Source organism: Polyodon spathula, chromosome 6, assembly GCF_017654505.1.
Source record: "Polyodon spathula isolate WHYD16114869_AA chromosome 6, ASM1765450v1, whole genome shotgun sequence".
Classification (NCBI taxonomy): Eukaryota; Metazoa; Chordata; class Actinopteri; order Acipenseriformes; family Polyodontidae; genus Polyodon; species Polyodon spathula.
In genome coordinates, this window is record NC_054539.1 from 1,171,832 (window position 1) to 1,187,000 (window position 15,169).

Below are 15,169 nucleotides of genomic sequence, written 5' to 3' on the forward strand. Positions count from 1 at the left end.
AACTCAGTACAGCAGAGTGCAGTGTGCAGACTGTGTGAACTCAGTACAGCAGAGTGCAGTGTGCAGACTGTGTGAACTCAGTACAGCAGAGTGCAGTGTGCAGACTGTGTGAACTCAGTACAGCAGAGTGCAGTGTGCAGACTGTGTGAACTCAGTACAGCAGAGTGCAGTGTGCAGACTGTGAACTCAGTACAGCAGAGTGCAGTGTGCAGACTGTGTGAACTCAGTACAGCAGAGTGCAGTGTGCAGACTGTGTGAACTCAGTACAGCAGAGTGCAGTGTGCAGACTGTGTGAACTGAGTACAGCAGAGTGCAGTGTGCAGACTGTGTGAACTCAGTACAGCAGAGTGCAGTGTGCAGACTGTGTGAACTGAGTACAGCAGAGTGCAGTGTGCAGACTGTGTGAACTCAGTACAGCAGAGTGCAGTGTGCAGACTGTGTGAACTCAGTACAGCAGAGTGCAGTGTGCAGACTGTGTGAACTCAGTACAGCAGAGTGCAGTGTGCAGACTGTGTGAACTCAGTACAGCAGAGTGCAGTGTGCAGACTGTATGAACTCAGTACAGCAGAGTGCAGTGTGCAGACTGTGTGAACTCAGTACAGCAGAGTGCAGTGTGCAGACTGTGGGAACTCAGTACAGCAGAGTGCAGTGTGCAGACTGTGGGAACTCAGTACAGCAGAGTGCAGTGTGCAGACTGAACTCAGTACAGCAGAGTGCAGTGTGCAGACTGTGTGAACTCAGTACAGCAGAGTGCAGTGTGCAGACTGTGTGAACTCAGTACAGCAGAGTGCAGTGTGCAGACTGTGTGAACTCAGTACAGCAGAGTGCAGTGTGCAGACTGTGTGAACTCAGTACAGCAGAGTGCAGTGTGCAGACTGTGTGAACTCAGTACAGCAGAGTGCAGTGTGCAGTCTGAGTGAACTCAGTACAGCAGAGTGCAGTGTGCAGACTGAACTCAGAACAGCAGAGTGCAGTGTGCAGACTGTGTGAACTCAGTACAGCAGAGTGCAGTGTGCAGACTGTGAACTCAGAACAGCAGAGTGCAGTGTACAGACTGTAGTGTGCAGACTTTCACTCAATGGAAGCTGCAATAACCACAATGATAGGCTCTGTTCGGAATACAAGTTTCAATAAAATCACTGGATTGAAAACATGGCATAAAACACTGGAGACGATATTAGCATTTTTTATTTATTTATTTTTTGTAATAGTTTTGCAATTTACTGCTTTAAACTAGGTGCTTATCCTAGCTGACGTGTTATCGTTGGGATTGTGCGTAATGAATAAAGAATCAAACTATCAGTTCAGGCATCTCTTACATAGATACAGTGTTCTGTTCATAAGCCACCAGTTGTTTCATACAAGATATATCCAGAATCTTAATACAGAATATATGTAGCAGTAAAGTTATGTGCAGGCAAAGGTTCGCCAAGGCTTAAACCCATCTTAGGAAGTTATTTCTTTACACACACACAGTAGAAAATCCAAACCCTTTAAATAAACATGGCAGTGTTGTACAGTACAGTATGCTCCTCCACATCTAAGTGCAATTAAACAGACTGGACCCAACATCCTCACCAGAATTAAGAACATTTATCAAGTCATCATTTAACAGGCTGTGACTAGATTAGGCTGCAAGAGCCTACAGCTGTGTACACAAAGGCTCATTAGCAACCTTCGGCTGCCAAAAACAAGTTTACATGAACTTAATTGACTGCTGGGTTACTTACTGACGCCGTGTAAACACTGCCTGCTGGATCCCAGATCTGTGCTCCTAATGCTGTGGAAGGGAAGAAGGGGTGACTGGGAAAGTAGCTTCGAGTGAGATGACTGAACCAGCCGCTCACAAATCTCTGCTCAAGGTCTGCCCAATTAAACTGTTCTTACCATATATTTAAACCTGTATCTGTTCTGTGTAGGGATGCCGGTTCCAGGCTGGAGAAAGCGCAGGGTAGTGCATGCACATTTATACAGGCTCGCTACACTGACACTTTGTTACACTGGGATCATTCACAAACCAAGACGGCAGTGACAATTCTCATCTTCACATATAACCAAAGCCACTGTAAATGACTTGATCATTAACCAAACTTACAGGCCTACGACAGTCATGAATGATGTAACCCGTCCAAGCAGCCCCACTTGTGCCTTGACCAATCAGAAGCCTGAAGCAAAGTTCCATGAATGGAGATTCAAAAGGCATTCACTCAAGACGACTTTCCTTCAAGTACACTCGTACCTCAAGGAGTGACTGAACATGTACACCCATCAAAACTTAAACCAAGAACATGAGGGTGGTGAGGGGACAGAATGAAGCAGACTGGGCAGTGGAGAGGATCCTTCATCGTCAAAGGAGGAGGACAAGGAAGTGACCCGGTGGGGAGAGGTCTTTGATGCTTCATGCCTTTTCCTGTTCCCCGGGTTCTTCTATCAGCCCTCTTTCGTATTCACTGACCCCCGCAGGTTTACTGTGTGAAGCACGCTTGCACCATTTTTGCTCTTCATAGTTACTGTCCACTGGGATGGAAGTTTAAACTCGGGATGAACGGAGAACTTTCCCACTGCTACCAACAGCTGCAAACAGAAATCTGGCATACTTCAATGTACAACGAATTCAATGTTTTGTGGCACCTGTTAAGAGCTGTTCATTTTAATCCTTTCAGTCCTGAATTATTTTTGTCGAGCTGAAGAATAAAAACTCCTTTACTGGGTATACATGAGAACAGGACAAACAGTATTTTTTACATATATTTATACCACTACCTCAGCCTGGGACCCAGGAGTCCCATGAGGTTACAAAATGATTTCCAGCAGCATAGGTTAACATACAGCACCAAGATTAAGGCCATGCCAGGACTGAAAGGGTTAAAGACCACAGTTAATCTGCGACAACATAAGGATTGGGAATGGGAAGCAATCTTGATAACAGCTGGAATGTACTGGTGTGCAAGAGGGGGCCAGTTCTCAAGGTCTTTCACTGCACAATCTCTTTGAGAAAGCAAACCAAAACCCTAGTCGCTTTTTAGAGAGGAGGCTTTTGAAGCACAGTATTTCAGGGATCAGGCTCAGGAGCGCTGGTTTCTGGTGAGTCACCCACTGTAACTGCGTCTCAAATGGTTTATATTCCAGGAACCGAGAGGCTGGACACCGAGTTAGAAACCAAATAAATAAAATGTGGCATGGCTCCCTGAGAGACTATCAAAGAGCAATAAAACAAGGAAGCACAGCCTGGGACTGTTTTACTCGTCTACTGATAGACCCATTCGATTACTCTCAAAACCTTTTCAGGGACAGAGCTGCATGAACCCATCAAATGTTTGGACGACGTCTTTTTCCAATGGAAGACATCTGTCATGGAATTTTAGTTTTTTAGTATTTCTAATTTCAGCAGGATTGATTGTTTAACAGCTATGGATGGCAGATTTTAAACTTGCTAATGTCTCCAATACCCTTTACCTCTCCAATCTGTAATTCTCTATTCACGTCTCAATAGTTCCTGTGCAATCACTCCCCATTGCTCTCACAATAGTTGTCTAGAACTCGCAGTGCACTAAAAGACAATCTTTTGACGCATGAACTAACGTATTATACTGTGCATGTCATCTACACATGAATAGAAACCATGAGGTCAGCCTGCGTGCTCATACTGGACAGCGTACACAAAGAATGATGCTCGCAGAACTTCACACTGCCGAGTGATTCAATAATTCCGTATCGAATCCACCTAGTAGTTAAACCTGACAGTGGAGTCACTCTCCGATTTCCCTCCGGTGTGGAGTCTTTCTGAGCGTGTGCCCTTATTATCAATACAATACACATTTCTATAGCACCCTTTCATCACAAAGATCCCAAAGTGCTTCACACACTTCAATACCAACATTATCTGCCGCAGTGCCCCCTGTCATCATCCTGTAAACCCGAGGAACTGTACATACCAGCTAAGAGACAACACCAACACTGTCTGCCTCAGTGCCCCGTCATCATCCTGTAAACCCAAGGAACTGTACATACCAGCTAAGAGACAACACCAACACTGTCTGCCTCAGTGCCCCGTCATCATCCTGTAAACCCGAGGAACTGTACATACCAGCTAAGAGACAACACCAACACTGTCTGCCTCAGTGCCCCGTCATCATCCTGTAAACCCGAGGAACTGTACATACCAGCTAAAAGAATACACCAGGGCTCGGCTGTGGTTTCGGAGTGACAATCTATGAATGAACATTACTAACATTAAACCCAAATCTAAAAATTGCCATGACCAGGGAGCTCTTAAAAGAGCCATACAAAATAGACCTACTGCTAAGAGAGAAAGAGAGCTGTACAAAGGGATCATCTGAATCAAGCTCTCTGCAGACGAGGGTTATTGGTGTGGAAAGGGCTCAAGTTACCAGTCCAAGTGAAATGAGTGAAGAAACAGCTGCTTGGGTTTGTGTGGATCGCTGTTCTCCAGTCTAAGAACATCAGCAAATCATAACAAATCCAAGCAGCTGTTTGTTCGCTTGTTTCACTCTGAATGCTAAATTAGCCTGATCCACACCAATGACCCTTGACTGATTTGTGTGGAGAGCTCGAGCTGCATTGGACAGTCCTGTCGCATTTGATTAAATTTGCAGAACTGTAGCTGGGAAGAGCAATAAATCGCTCCTGGAGTAAACATTGAAAGGCTGGGAAGCCACTGTAAATGTAGGTTTTTCTGTAGGTCTCTACATACTGTATATTATTTCAGTGTTCCCCCTGACTATTTGATGTCACTGAAACGAGAAGGATTAGATTTTTTTGCTCCACCTGTGAAAATATAAAATCTATAAAAGCACCCCAGTGATGCAGAAAAAGGGTTCAGAGGACCTGTTGGCTAGCGCACTGTTAGATTTTATTTGAGTGGATCTAGCCAAAATAACAAATCCTATAGCATATTTCCTACAAAAGTAACAAACTTAAATTGAATTATTATTAATTTAGTTATTACTGCAGTACAAGTTCTGGGCAGATATCCGCTGGACACCCGACACGGGAACCGATCCCTAAACTCTGCAGGCATGTTTTTTTTTTTTTTTCTCTTTTTAAAACCAATAAGCTACCAATGAATATAAATGGAGCTCCCACCAATCCCCTACCCCTATACAAGTACAGATCACATGTGCTTGCATACTAGTCAAAAAACTGAATTTACTACTACAAATTGTTGCTGACCGATTAAAACAACCTATCGTAGAGCACCAAATAAGTCCATCTGCCAAATGAACTATTAATTGAACACAATGTTAGTTGTTTGCATGGCAGCCCACAGATGTCCAGTGGAAGGACACTCAACACAGGAGCAGAGGTGGGATGGACAGTAAAAACCAACACCTTCAGCACGGTCCATTCAGACTGGAGCCAGTGGAGGGATGGAGGTGGACGAGGTGTGAGAGAAGGGTGCAAACCCATGGAAACACCTACAATATACTGCAGGGCACACTGTTCTTTATCGTGGCACTGTTGATCTGTCAATTAAGGTGAGTAAGCAAGAGCGAACTTGATATTTGACTTGGATTATGAGACAATAAAACTTTAAAAAAAAAAAAAAAAAAGAGAGCCTGAGGAAATTCCATTTTTCTCCTCCCCTGCCACATCCATTTCCAGTATTTATTAATCATTAAATGGAGTGGGCCAAGTTCAAACACATTCCGACAACTCATTCCGCTTTGTTCCCTTCTGGCAATCGTGTTACTGCTCTCACTGGAACTCTTTAGTGAAATGCACAGTTGCACAGGAAGGGTCAAGACTCAGGACCTGTTAGGAACGGATCCTGGGTTCAATCATTAACGTGAAGAAAAGAAAACGTGCAGAACTCTTGCAAACCCTGCCTCTGTCCAGCACAGTCACAGCACCTGCCAACCCTTAATGCAGTGAAGGGAGGGATGCTGGTTGACTATAGCATGGACATAGTTACATGGTTAACTGAGCCGTGCTTATCCACAGAGTGACTGCTGCCCAGGAATGCGTTTATTCCGAGGGATGCATGTCCACCTTCGCATTCCAGGAACTAGACCCGACACTACAAGAATGCAAACTTGGAATTCCCCGACTCCAATTGCAAGCTTATGAATACAACACTCCTCCAAAACAAGATGATGCATTCTAGATCTCAAGGATGTCAAAAAAATATTCTTCTTCTTCTTCTTCTTCTTCTTCTTCTTCTTCTTCTTATTATTATTATTATTATTATTATTATTAATGATGATAATGATGTGTGGATTAAGAAGCAGAGCCACACAGATCATTTACAAGGGAGGACAGAGTTAAAGTATAAAGTGCTAAAAGTAATTACGGTAAATCTTACCTAACATATATTGCTATCATTTTGTTGGTCCCAGGTCTTGCGATATGAAATACAGTACAGTAAAGGTGAATTCGATTTTTTTACTGGCAATTTTTTTGAAGCTGTTAGTGAAGAAAGCAGATCGAAAGCTCCTTGCAGATGCTTCAATGCTACAATTCCGGTCAACTTCGAGATGTTGCATGAAGAAAGTCAACTTTAAAAATCACATCAGTGGAAGGAAAAGCAGCGATTGGCAGTTGAATGCGAGCTACGCTAGTCTGGGAGTTTGAGTTTATTACAAAGACGTTAAAACGGCAACAGCAGTACACAGTCATGGGCAAACACATTTCCTCCATTGTGTTAACATTGTGCCAACAAGTCAAGAGCAGAAGGCCAACAGTTAAGTTGTGTTGTCAAATCAGAGGCCTGACAGCTCCCAGCTTCCTCCCTCCATGTGGAAAATTCCAGTTCAGCTCAAGTGGAACAGTCAAAAGCCGAAACGCATTCCTGCCAACCAACCAAATAAAGGAAAGAGAACGCCAAAGCAAAACAGTAAACCAGCCCTGCCCCTCGCCTACCAGCCCACTCAGAACTGCTGCTGCTGCTGCTGACCCATGCTGCCTGCCATAACGGCCTGTCAAGCTTTATTCCAGTCCTGGTACAAGTCACCTTGTTATGGGCGTGACATATTTTCCAAGAACTGTGTCAAAACAGGTCCTTGAATAACACTTCACAGCACTAAATATACTGCATAGTTTTGCTATACTAGAAGTTGCCTGGCTATATTTATGCAATGCATTCCCATGCAATGGTTTAAACAGGTTAAACCCACAATACATATCACAAATAGCACTTGTATCTTCAAGAAGTCTGCAACTCGTTTCACAGGCTTTGCTACTTAACTTGACATTTAAATGAATTCTTTGTTTCTAATAATCTGCATTAAACACTGAACCTGACAGAGTACAAATGTTGATGAGAGTGTGAGCTGGATGTCAATCACATGTTGCAATCAGGCTTATCCACACAATTCTCCAATACAAACAAATACTTTTATGTATTCTGCACTTTCCACTGTATTTAATGTACCATTTCATGTATTCTGCACTTTCCACTGTATTTAATGCATTACTTTTTTTTACTGTATATCATGTATTATGCATTTCTCTGTATTTGAAGTACTATGGATTTTCTTGTTGCTGCATCTTGTAAAGCGCTTTGTGATGGTGGTCTGCTATGAAAGGCGCTATATAAAATAAAGATTCATTGACTTCCATCCTTCAGCTTTCATCTTAATAGTACTTTATTATGGGTCCCCATGTTGAAGGTCTTTTGTTCTTTGCTTATAATTTATACTTCAACATGGAATATGAAGATGTTTCAAAGACAGCACTACACCAATAAATTCTTCCATTTCTCATGGATACCATCATTCTGCATGATCTCATCTACTCCCTTCTGTGCCATGACTTCAGCCTGTCCTCTGATTCTGGCCCAGCTAGAGATGAAATGACAAACACATCTAAAACTTGATCCTTTAGTGTTGACCCCACCTGGATATTGGAGAGAGTCCAGCGAGGAGCAACCAGACTGATCCCAGGTCTTAAAGACTGAGCTACAGAGATAAGGTAGAAATAACTGCATCTATGTAGCCTGGAACAAAGAAGAATTAGAGGGGATGTGATACAAGTCTTTAAAACCTTAAAAAAGGCAGTTGGCATAATTAACCAGAACAAATACTTTAAGCACAGTACAGAAACCAGGACAGACTTAAGACACAGGGAAGAAGACTCTTCTTCACACAGAGAGTGGTGAGGGAATGGAATGGGCTACCTGGCCATGTTGCTGAAGGAGACTCTTCTTCACACAGAGATTGGTGAGGGGATGGAATGGGCTACCTGGCCATGTTACGAAGGCAGAATCACTTAGATCCTTTAAGAGCCCAAACTTAAAGTTTTGACATCAATCAGCTACTATCAACCGGACAAGCTTAAAATGGGTCAAACGGCCTCCTCCTCATTCATTAACTTTATGTTCTACTTATATGAGGCAGTTTTGACACAGCTGTTCAAAACTAACCAAGCAACAAGGACATGCCATCCAACTGCTACCCACAGGGGTAAATGGGTTACCACTGACTAGCCCCCTGGGAGCATATAACTGATAGACAACTGTTCCCAATAGAACCATTTTAATTGTAGGTCCAAGTTCACACCCAAACAAATGTAATTGAAACCTGCCGCTTGTGTATCTCTGGCGCCCTCTTGAGCTGGGACTGATGCACACACACACACACAACACTCCTCTCCCGCTGAGAAAGCAGACGGTGAAGCCAGGGGGCTTTATATCCTTGTACGACAGTCTACACATGCTGCCTCCGACTTCAATGCCCTGTTCGACAGTCAGTATTCAAATCGGTTACAGATCTTTTAAGCACACACAATATACAAAGAGTGCTTGCAGTTTGGCAATCCTAATTCCTCTTATTTATGTGTATTTTTTAAATTCCTATTTATGGTTTAATAAAGATAGAAACAGCCAACCGCAGATGGTCACACACTCTTTCTGATAATATCTGTAAAATCTTCACCAAGAAAAAAAATAAATGTGGGAATCGATTAAAGTACGCCTGTTCCCATCAATCTGCCAAAATAGAAGCAGCTCTCATCAACACCACTAAAAAAAGCTCTGTGTGTCCTGTAAACAGAGAACATTGTGAAATGCACCTTTAGGAACCCAGTACTGCTGCAGTTTAATCTCATGGGAAACAAATCAGGAGGTGGGATTACTGTGGAAGCGTGAGCCAGCAAGTTCATTGAGCAATCAGGCCTTTCACCCAGGGGCAAGCTGCCATTGGCATGGGTGGCAAGTACTGTACTTGTTCATTAGGTGCTGGTTTTAATGAAAAACACGGTCGCCACATTTCAATGTAGAAGTGTAAGACATTGTGTTGGGATGCGGACACCAGCACAGACTGAGCCAGTAAAAATAAAACAAGTTTGTACAGACCGCTGCACTATGTTTAAGAAAATAAATAAATACAGAAAAAAAAGTATATATAATTTGAATTACAAATAATTTATGCACAGTTTTTCAAAAAACTTTTTTTTTTTTTTTTTTTTATTCCAAGCTGTAGTGGTTAAACCGAATACCGTTAAATAAGGAAGAGGTTAAATTTCGCAAAACTTGCAAAAAAAAATGTACAAAATGAAATTTACTGGTTGCATAAGTATTCGGCCCCTTAAGTCAGTACTTGGTAGAAGCAACTTTTGCAGAAGTTACTTCAATGAGTCTTTTTGGATAGGTCTCTACTAGCTTTGCACACTAGGATGGTGAAATTTTTGCCCATTCTTCACGGGAAAATTGCTCCAGTTTTCATAAGTTTGTTGGGGATCATCGATGGACTGCAATTTTCAAGTCTCGCCATAAATTTTCGATTGGATTCAAGTCAGGACTTTGACTGGGCCACTCAAGAACATTAATTCTTTTCTTGTTCAACCACTCCAGTGTGGCTTTGGCTTTATCCTCCCCAGTTTCAGAGTCTTGGCTGACTCAAACAGGTTTTCCTCAAGGATTTGCCTGTACTTTGCACCATCCATTATCCCCGCTATCCTGACAAGCTTCTTGGTCCCTGCTGAAGAGAAGCATCCTCATAGCATGATGCTGCCACCACCATGCTTGACAGCTGGGATTAGTATTGACTGGGTGATGTGCAGTGTTGGGCTTGCGCCTGACATAACGCTTGAAATATAGACCGAAAAGTTCAATTTTTTTCCACATGTCTGCAGTATCACCTACATGCTTTTTCGCAAACTCCACACATGCTTAAAGATGGGGCTTTTTGATTAATGGCTTCTTTCTTGCCACCCATCCATGCAGGCCAGCTTTTTGCAGGGACTGGTTTATTGTTGATGTGTGAACACTGACTCCCATCTCAGACACAGAACTTTGCAGATCTCTCAAGGTCATTGTTTGCTTCAGAGCGGCATCTCAAACCAGTTTCCTGCCTGCCCGGCTGCTAAGCTTGGGAGGGCGACCTGATCTGGGTAGTGTCTGGGTGGTATGATGCATCTTCCACTTCTTAATGATGGACTTCACTGTGCCGAGAGAGAATATCACCAAAACTGTCTAAATTCTGTAAGCGCGTGAGTCGTCTCTGTTGATGACGAACAACTTTCTAGATGTAATAACATTAAAGAAGTGTCTGTTGAGGCTGCAACTCATTACTACTGGATGCCTGCTGCATTACTGAATTATGGATTATAGGAATTGATAGACATTTAGTAAGGGGTCTGAGGAAAAATGAGCAATACAATCCCCAGCCCTAGACTTGCAGTCAATCATTTGATGTTTCCACACTGTTGAACATATACATGTTGTTTGTGTAATGCACAGTAAGGCACAATAATGCACAGCAAGGCACAGCTGAATTGAAGGCAGCCCCGCCTCTCCATTACCTGATGATGAAGGGCACGAAGGGGGCCAGGCTCAGGGTGGAGGAGGTGCCGTCCATCGGGGAGGGGTACAGGCGCCCCAGGATCAGTAGCAGGAGGAAGAGGCAAGGATGCAGCTTTAGGACCCCCGAATCACTAATCAGGACAGAGATAGAAAGAGAGAGAGACACCTGGTAACTGTCAGAAACACAAAGCAGAGGCAGATCCTGACCAAATACTGGCTCAGTGACCACAACCTGGCTATTTAAAAAGGCAGATACGGGCAACCCTGGCCGGACAGGGAGAGCAGGCTCTGTGGTCACTCTGAGACAGGAGAGGACGAGACAGAGATTCACTTCCTAACACACTGTGAAAAATATAAAAACATCAGGGACACTTCTTCCCCAAATTCTGCGATTTAGTCCCAGAATTCCCCAAAATGCATGACAGCCAGAAGCTGTCAATCCTGCTGGGGGAAGACGAACACACAGCCAATAAAGCCAATTTGAATTGAATTGGAGAGAGAGGAGACAGTGTCAACAGGACCCCTGAAATCAATGAGTGGGAGAAAGAGAGAGAGACACACACACATACACACACAGGGTCAGAGACTAAGAGTGTCAACAGGACCCCTGAAATCACTGAGTGGGAGAAAGAGAGAGAGACACACACACATACACACACAGGGACAGAGACTAAGAGAGTGTCAACAGGACCCCTGAAATCACTGAGTGGGACAGAGACAGTCAAGCAGTCAGTACCTGTCTGGGATAAAGTGACTGAACCCTGGTTGCATCAGCTGATCCTTGGGTTATTAATTTTATTGCCGAGAAAACTAAACTAGAAGCTACCCCTCCCTGAGCTGTGTGCGAGTCTCCAGCTGCACAGGAAACACATGCTTTTATACAAAAAGTCAATGCCTTGTTGTTTTTCTTAGCCGAGGAATGGAAATTAAAAGTTTCTGCCAGCAGTGTTTTTACAGACTTGGGGGGAAGAAACTCGGTGGCAACATTAAACTGAAACAACCATATTACTGACTGGCACGAAAACAGCACTCGGGAGTCGAAGCCAGCGGCTCTGGTCCTGCTGTCTGTACAGCTGCAAAGGTAATTACTCGACAAAGAACGACATCCAGCTCCAACTGAATAACACTCGGAGAGCTCTTTTCATTACACAAATGATTCAATTAAACGATACCGATCTCTAATGATGACAGGCTTCAGGTATGAAATCTAATAGCCTAATAATTATGACCACTGCAATTTTGCTTAGCGTCTCATTTCAGCGTTCGCCAGGATACAGCACAATTGTGATGTCATTCCAGCATGAGAAAAAGCAATTGCTAACAAACGAGTCTCGCCTCAGTATGTTGCTACTGTAACAACAAGGTGTGCCAGGGTTGCTGCCAGCAATCAGGGGTGCAGGTATTCATGCAGAGAAAGCACGTGGGGCTGGGGTTCCTATGTGGTTTTACAGTACAAGGGGATTCGACTTATTCACAGGTTCTACTGTACTTTCAGCACAAAAGCAATGCATCTACAGCACTGAAGCATTATCACTGTATACACGGTTTCAAAATGCTTCTTTACACTGAACATTTACGACGTGTTTCAGAGACCCTGATTAGCACTAGTATTAGACTACCTGTTAACTTACGTAAAAACCAGGGTTGGTAAAAAAAAACAATGAAAAGGAAATCAATTTAGCTCATATGGGTCTCGGCCAGGGGTGGAAATATGACTCCTGTTGAGGGCAGTTTGACCTTGGTTTTTAGTGTTTTAAATCAGACACACCTGAGCTTGTTCCCGATACTCTTGGGTTGATCAAGTTCATATTAAAATCTGGTACAGGTTAAACAGGAGTTTTTTTTTTTTTTTTTACCCCAGTTTTCTCCCCAATTTGGAATGCCCAATTATTATTTTTATCCCGGTTTACTGCTGCAACTCCCATGCCGACTCGGGAAACGCGGCAGACACACGTGTCCGCCAAAACGTGTCCTGCCGGGCTACAGCGAAGCCACCAGGCCCTATAGTGCCAGAGGACAACACACATCTGAGTGGCTTCTACAGCAGACCCGCAGGCGCCCTGTTGGCCACAGGTGCGCGGTGAACCAAGGATTACCCTGCCGACCTGAACCCTCCCCACCGAGGAGGCGTTCGACCAATTGTGTGCCGCCCCTGGGATCTCCCGGCCAGTCAATGGCACAACCTGGACTCAAACCTGTGATCTCCAGGCTATAGGGCACATCCTGCACTCCACGCGGAGCGACTTCACTGGATGTGCCACTCGGGAGCCCTGCAGTCCTTGATCTCAGCCACACCAGCTCTGCTACATGCCTGATCACAAATGGAGAGCGAGAACCAGGAAAGAGGTGCTGTACAGGTTTGGGGGCAATAGGACTGGTGGCACAGTAGGGTACACAGCGTGCATTGCTAGCATGTCTCTTACCCATCCACGGTGCTGGCCACAGTCTCCAGCTGCCTCAGCAGGAAGGGGTAGAGGGCTGGGAACCGGCTGAACAGCTCCCGGCCTATCATCCTAGAGGAGGGGAGAGAAGAAAAAGCAGGGGTTAATAGCTGGACAAAGAATCAGGAGTACATCTAATACATAACCCAGTCAGGCTGAGAATACACATGAAGATGATAATTTATCTGGATTCAGCTTCAAATGGGACCTTGTTTTGTCTGCCATTTATCTGCTGTAACAAGCCTTGTGTTAGAAGCACATTGATTTTGTTTGTTTTTGGCTTCCTTTTTTTGTTATTGTATACTTGCATAAATATTTTTACAAAATACATGTAACAACGGTCGTGGTTTGACTGCTAACACAACACTCAAATATAACAAAATAAAGGAAACTGTTTTCAAATACAAACCAGCTGTGGGAACAGAATAAACAGCTTACAGTGTTGAATAGGAGATAAACGTGTCATGCAAAAAACTGAAATAAATAAATCTCAAGAGTGCTTTGTTACCCTACGTTTTCTTCTGCATAACGCAACCAGTTCAATCTCATTTTATTCCCAGTATCACAGTGAGGCCTGCCCCTCAGCTGTCTGCACCAGGACATCACACAAAAGCTCAGATTCATTCACCAGTTGCCAATATTTTCGACAGTAAAATTAATTCACATGAGAAAAAAGACATCTACTGTACCATTCCGACCTGTACACTTTTGACACCTCAACTAGGTTCAAACCCGTCTGGTTCTCAACCCACTGGGCTTCAGGCACATAGACGTTACAGAGTTTCAATTCCCCAGACGTCAAATTCGCATGACTGTAACCAAAGCTTTTGAGTTTAATTTGCAGTAGGCAAACCCGACTTACACAACCTGAATGGTGTTCTGGTAATTAGACAAATTCCGTCTGAAATGTTACTGCTGTCATTGGGAAGTCCAGTCATTCAGCAAACAACCCAGACTCTGGAACAAAGGGGGGCCTTGGCCAGAGGCAATCGAGAACTAGACAGAGGTGTTCACCAGCCTAACACTAAATAGAAAGAGAGAGTTACTCAACAGAGAGACTCTGCAAATAGCACAACGTGCTTATGTGACTCGTGTTACTAAATTTTCCAGTAATGTGCATAATCAAAATATACACTTCTCGTACGCAGTTTTCCATTTTTCAAATGCCGCTACTAATCTTTCAACGTTAAAATTATGAATTGTTCTTTTATTTTTTAAAATTTATTTTTAGTTCTAGTTCCATTGAGATGTCTCATCCTGGCTGTCCTGTCTGCATGTGGATGGCTAGTGGAGATGACACTAAATTCAATTTTATTTTTAAACGGTAGGACACTGACTCAACAGGGACACAAGGGTCAGTACACAGAGCGAACTGGGATTTATTTAAAGGAGCGATAACTGAGGTTTTGAAATACATTTTCTAAATTGAAAAAGTGTGAGCATCACTCAGGACAACCATCCAAAAATGTGGTGTGCTGCATTTCTCCTAGAATGCACTAGCAGTCTATCGTTTTTCCTTGACCTCTTCAGAGACAGTGTAAGGCTATAGAACGCTACAGATGCTTCCTGGTTTCTACTCATTTACAGTGTTTAGCTCACATGGGACTCTATTTTAATGATCTAAACAGCATCACCTTTTAACCCTATATAACAGGCCCACATGGGTGATTTATTCTTCATCACTTAGCAATGCAATACAATGGAGAAGGATTTGCGCTATATCAGGGTTAAGAGTTTTAGGGTATTTTGTTTTGCCACTGTTTAGATCATTATAAAAAGGTCTGATTAATTGAAACACTGAGCCAGTGGAAAGTGTTTGAAATTGGAGGATAATGACCACCGATGAGGAGTCTGAAGTCAGTCAGTTACACTGGATTGGATGATCCGTCACTAAGGGTCTGAGTTGTGGACCTGCTCGTGTGATTAAGGGATAGATCTTTGTTACTCTATAACTAACACATCACGA

General features: G+C 43.4%; 1 protein-coding gene across 2 annotated transcripts in view; it reads right to left on the bottom strand.

The window, feature by feature from the left end:
- LOC121316672 (thyroid adenoma-associated protein-like) overlaps nt 1–15,169 on the bottom strand; it is a 154,171-nt gene that overhangs the window by 71,639 nt on the left and 67,363 nt on the right. For both annotated transcript variants that reach the window (XM_041251718.1, XM_041251719.1), the window contains exons 27-28: nt 13,186–13,275; nt 10,762–10,893 (exon numbers count right to left, since the gene is read on the bottom strand). In XM_041251718.1, the coding sequence (XP_041107652.1) occupies nt 10,762–10,893; nt 13,186–13,275 (222 nt within the window). The remainder of the gene's footprint in view (nt 1–10,761; nt 10,894–13,185; nt 13,276–15,169) is intronic.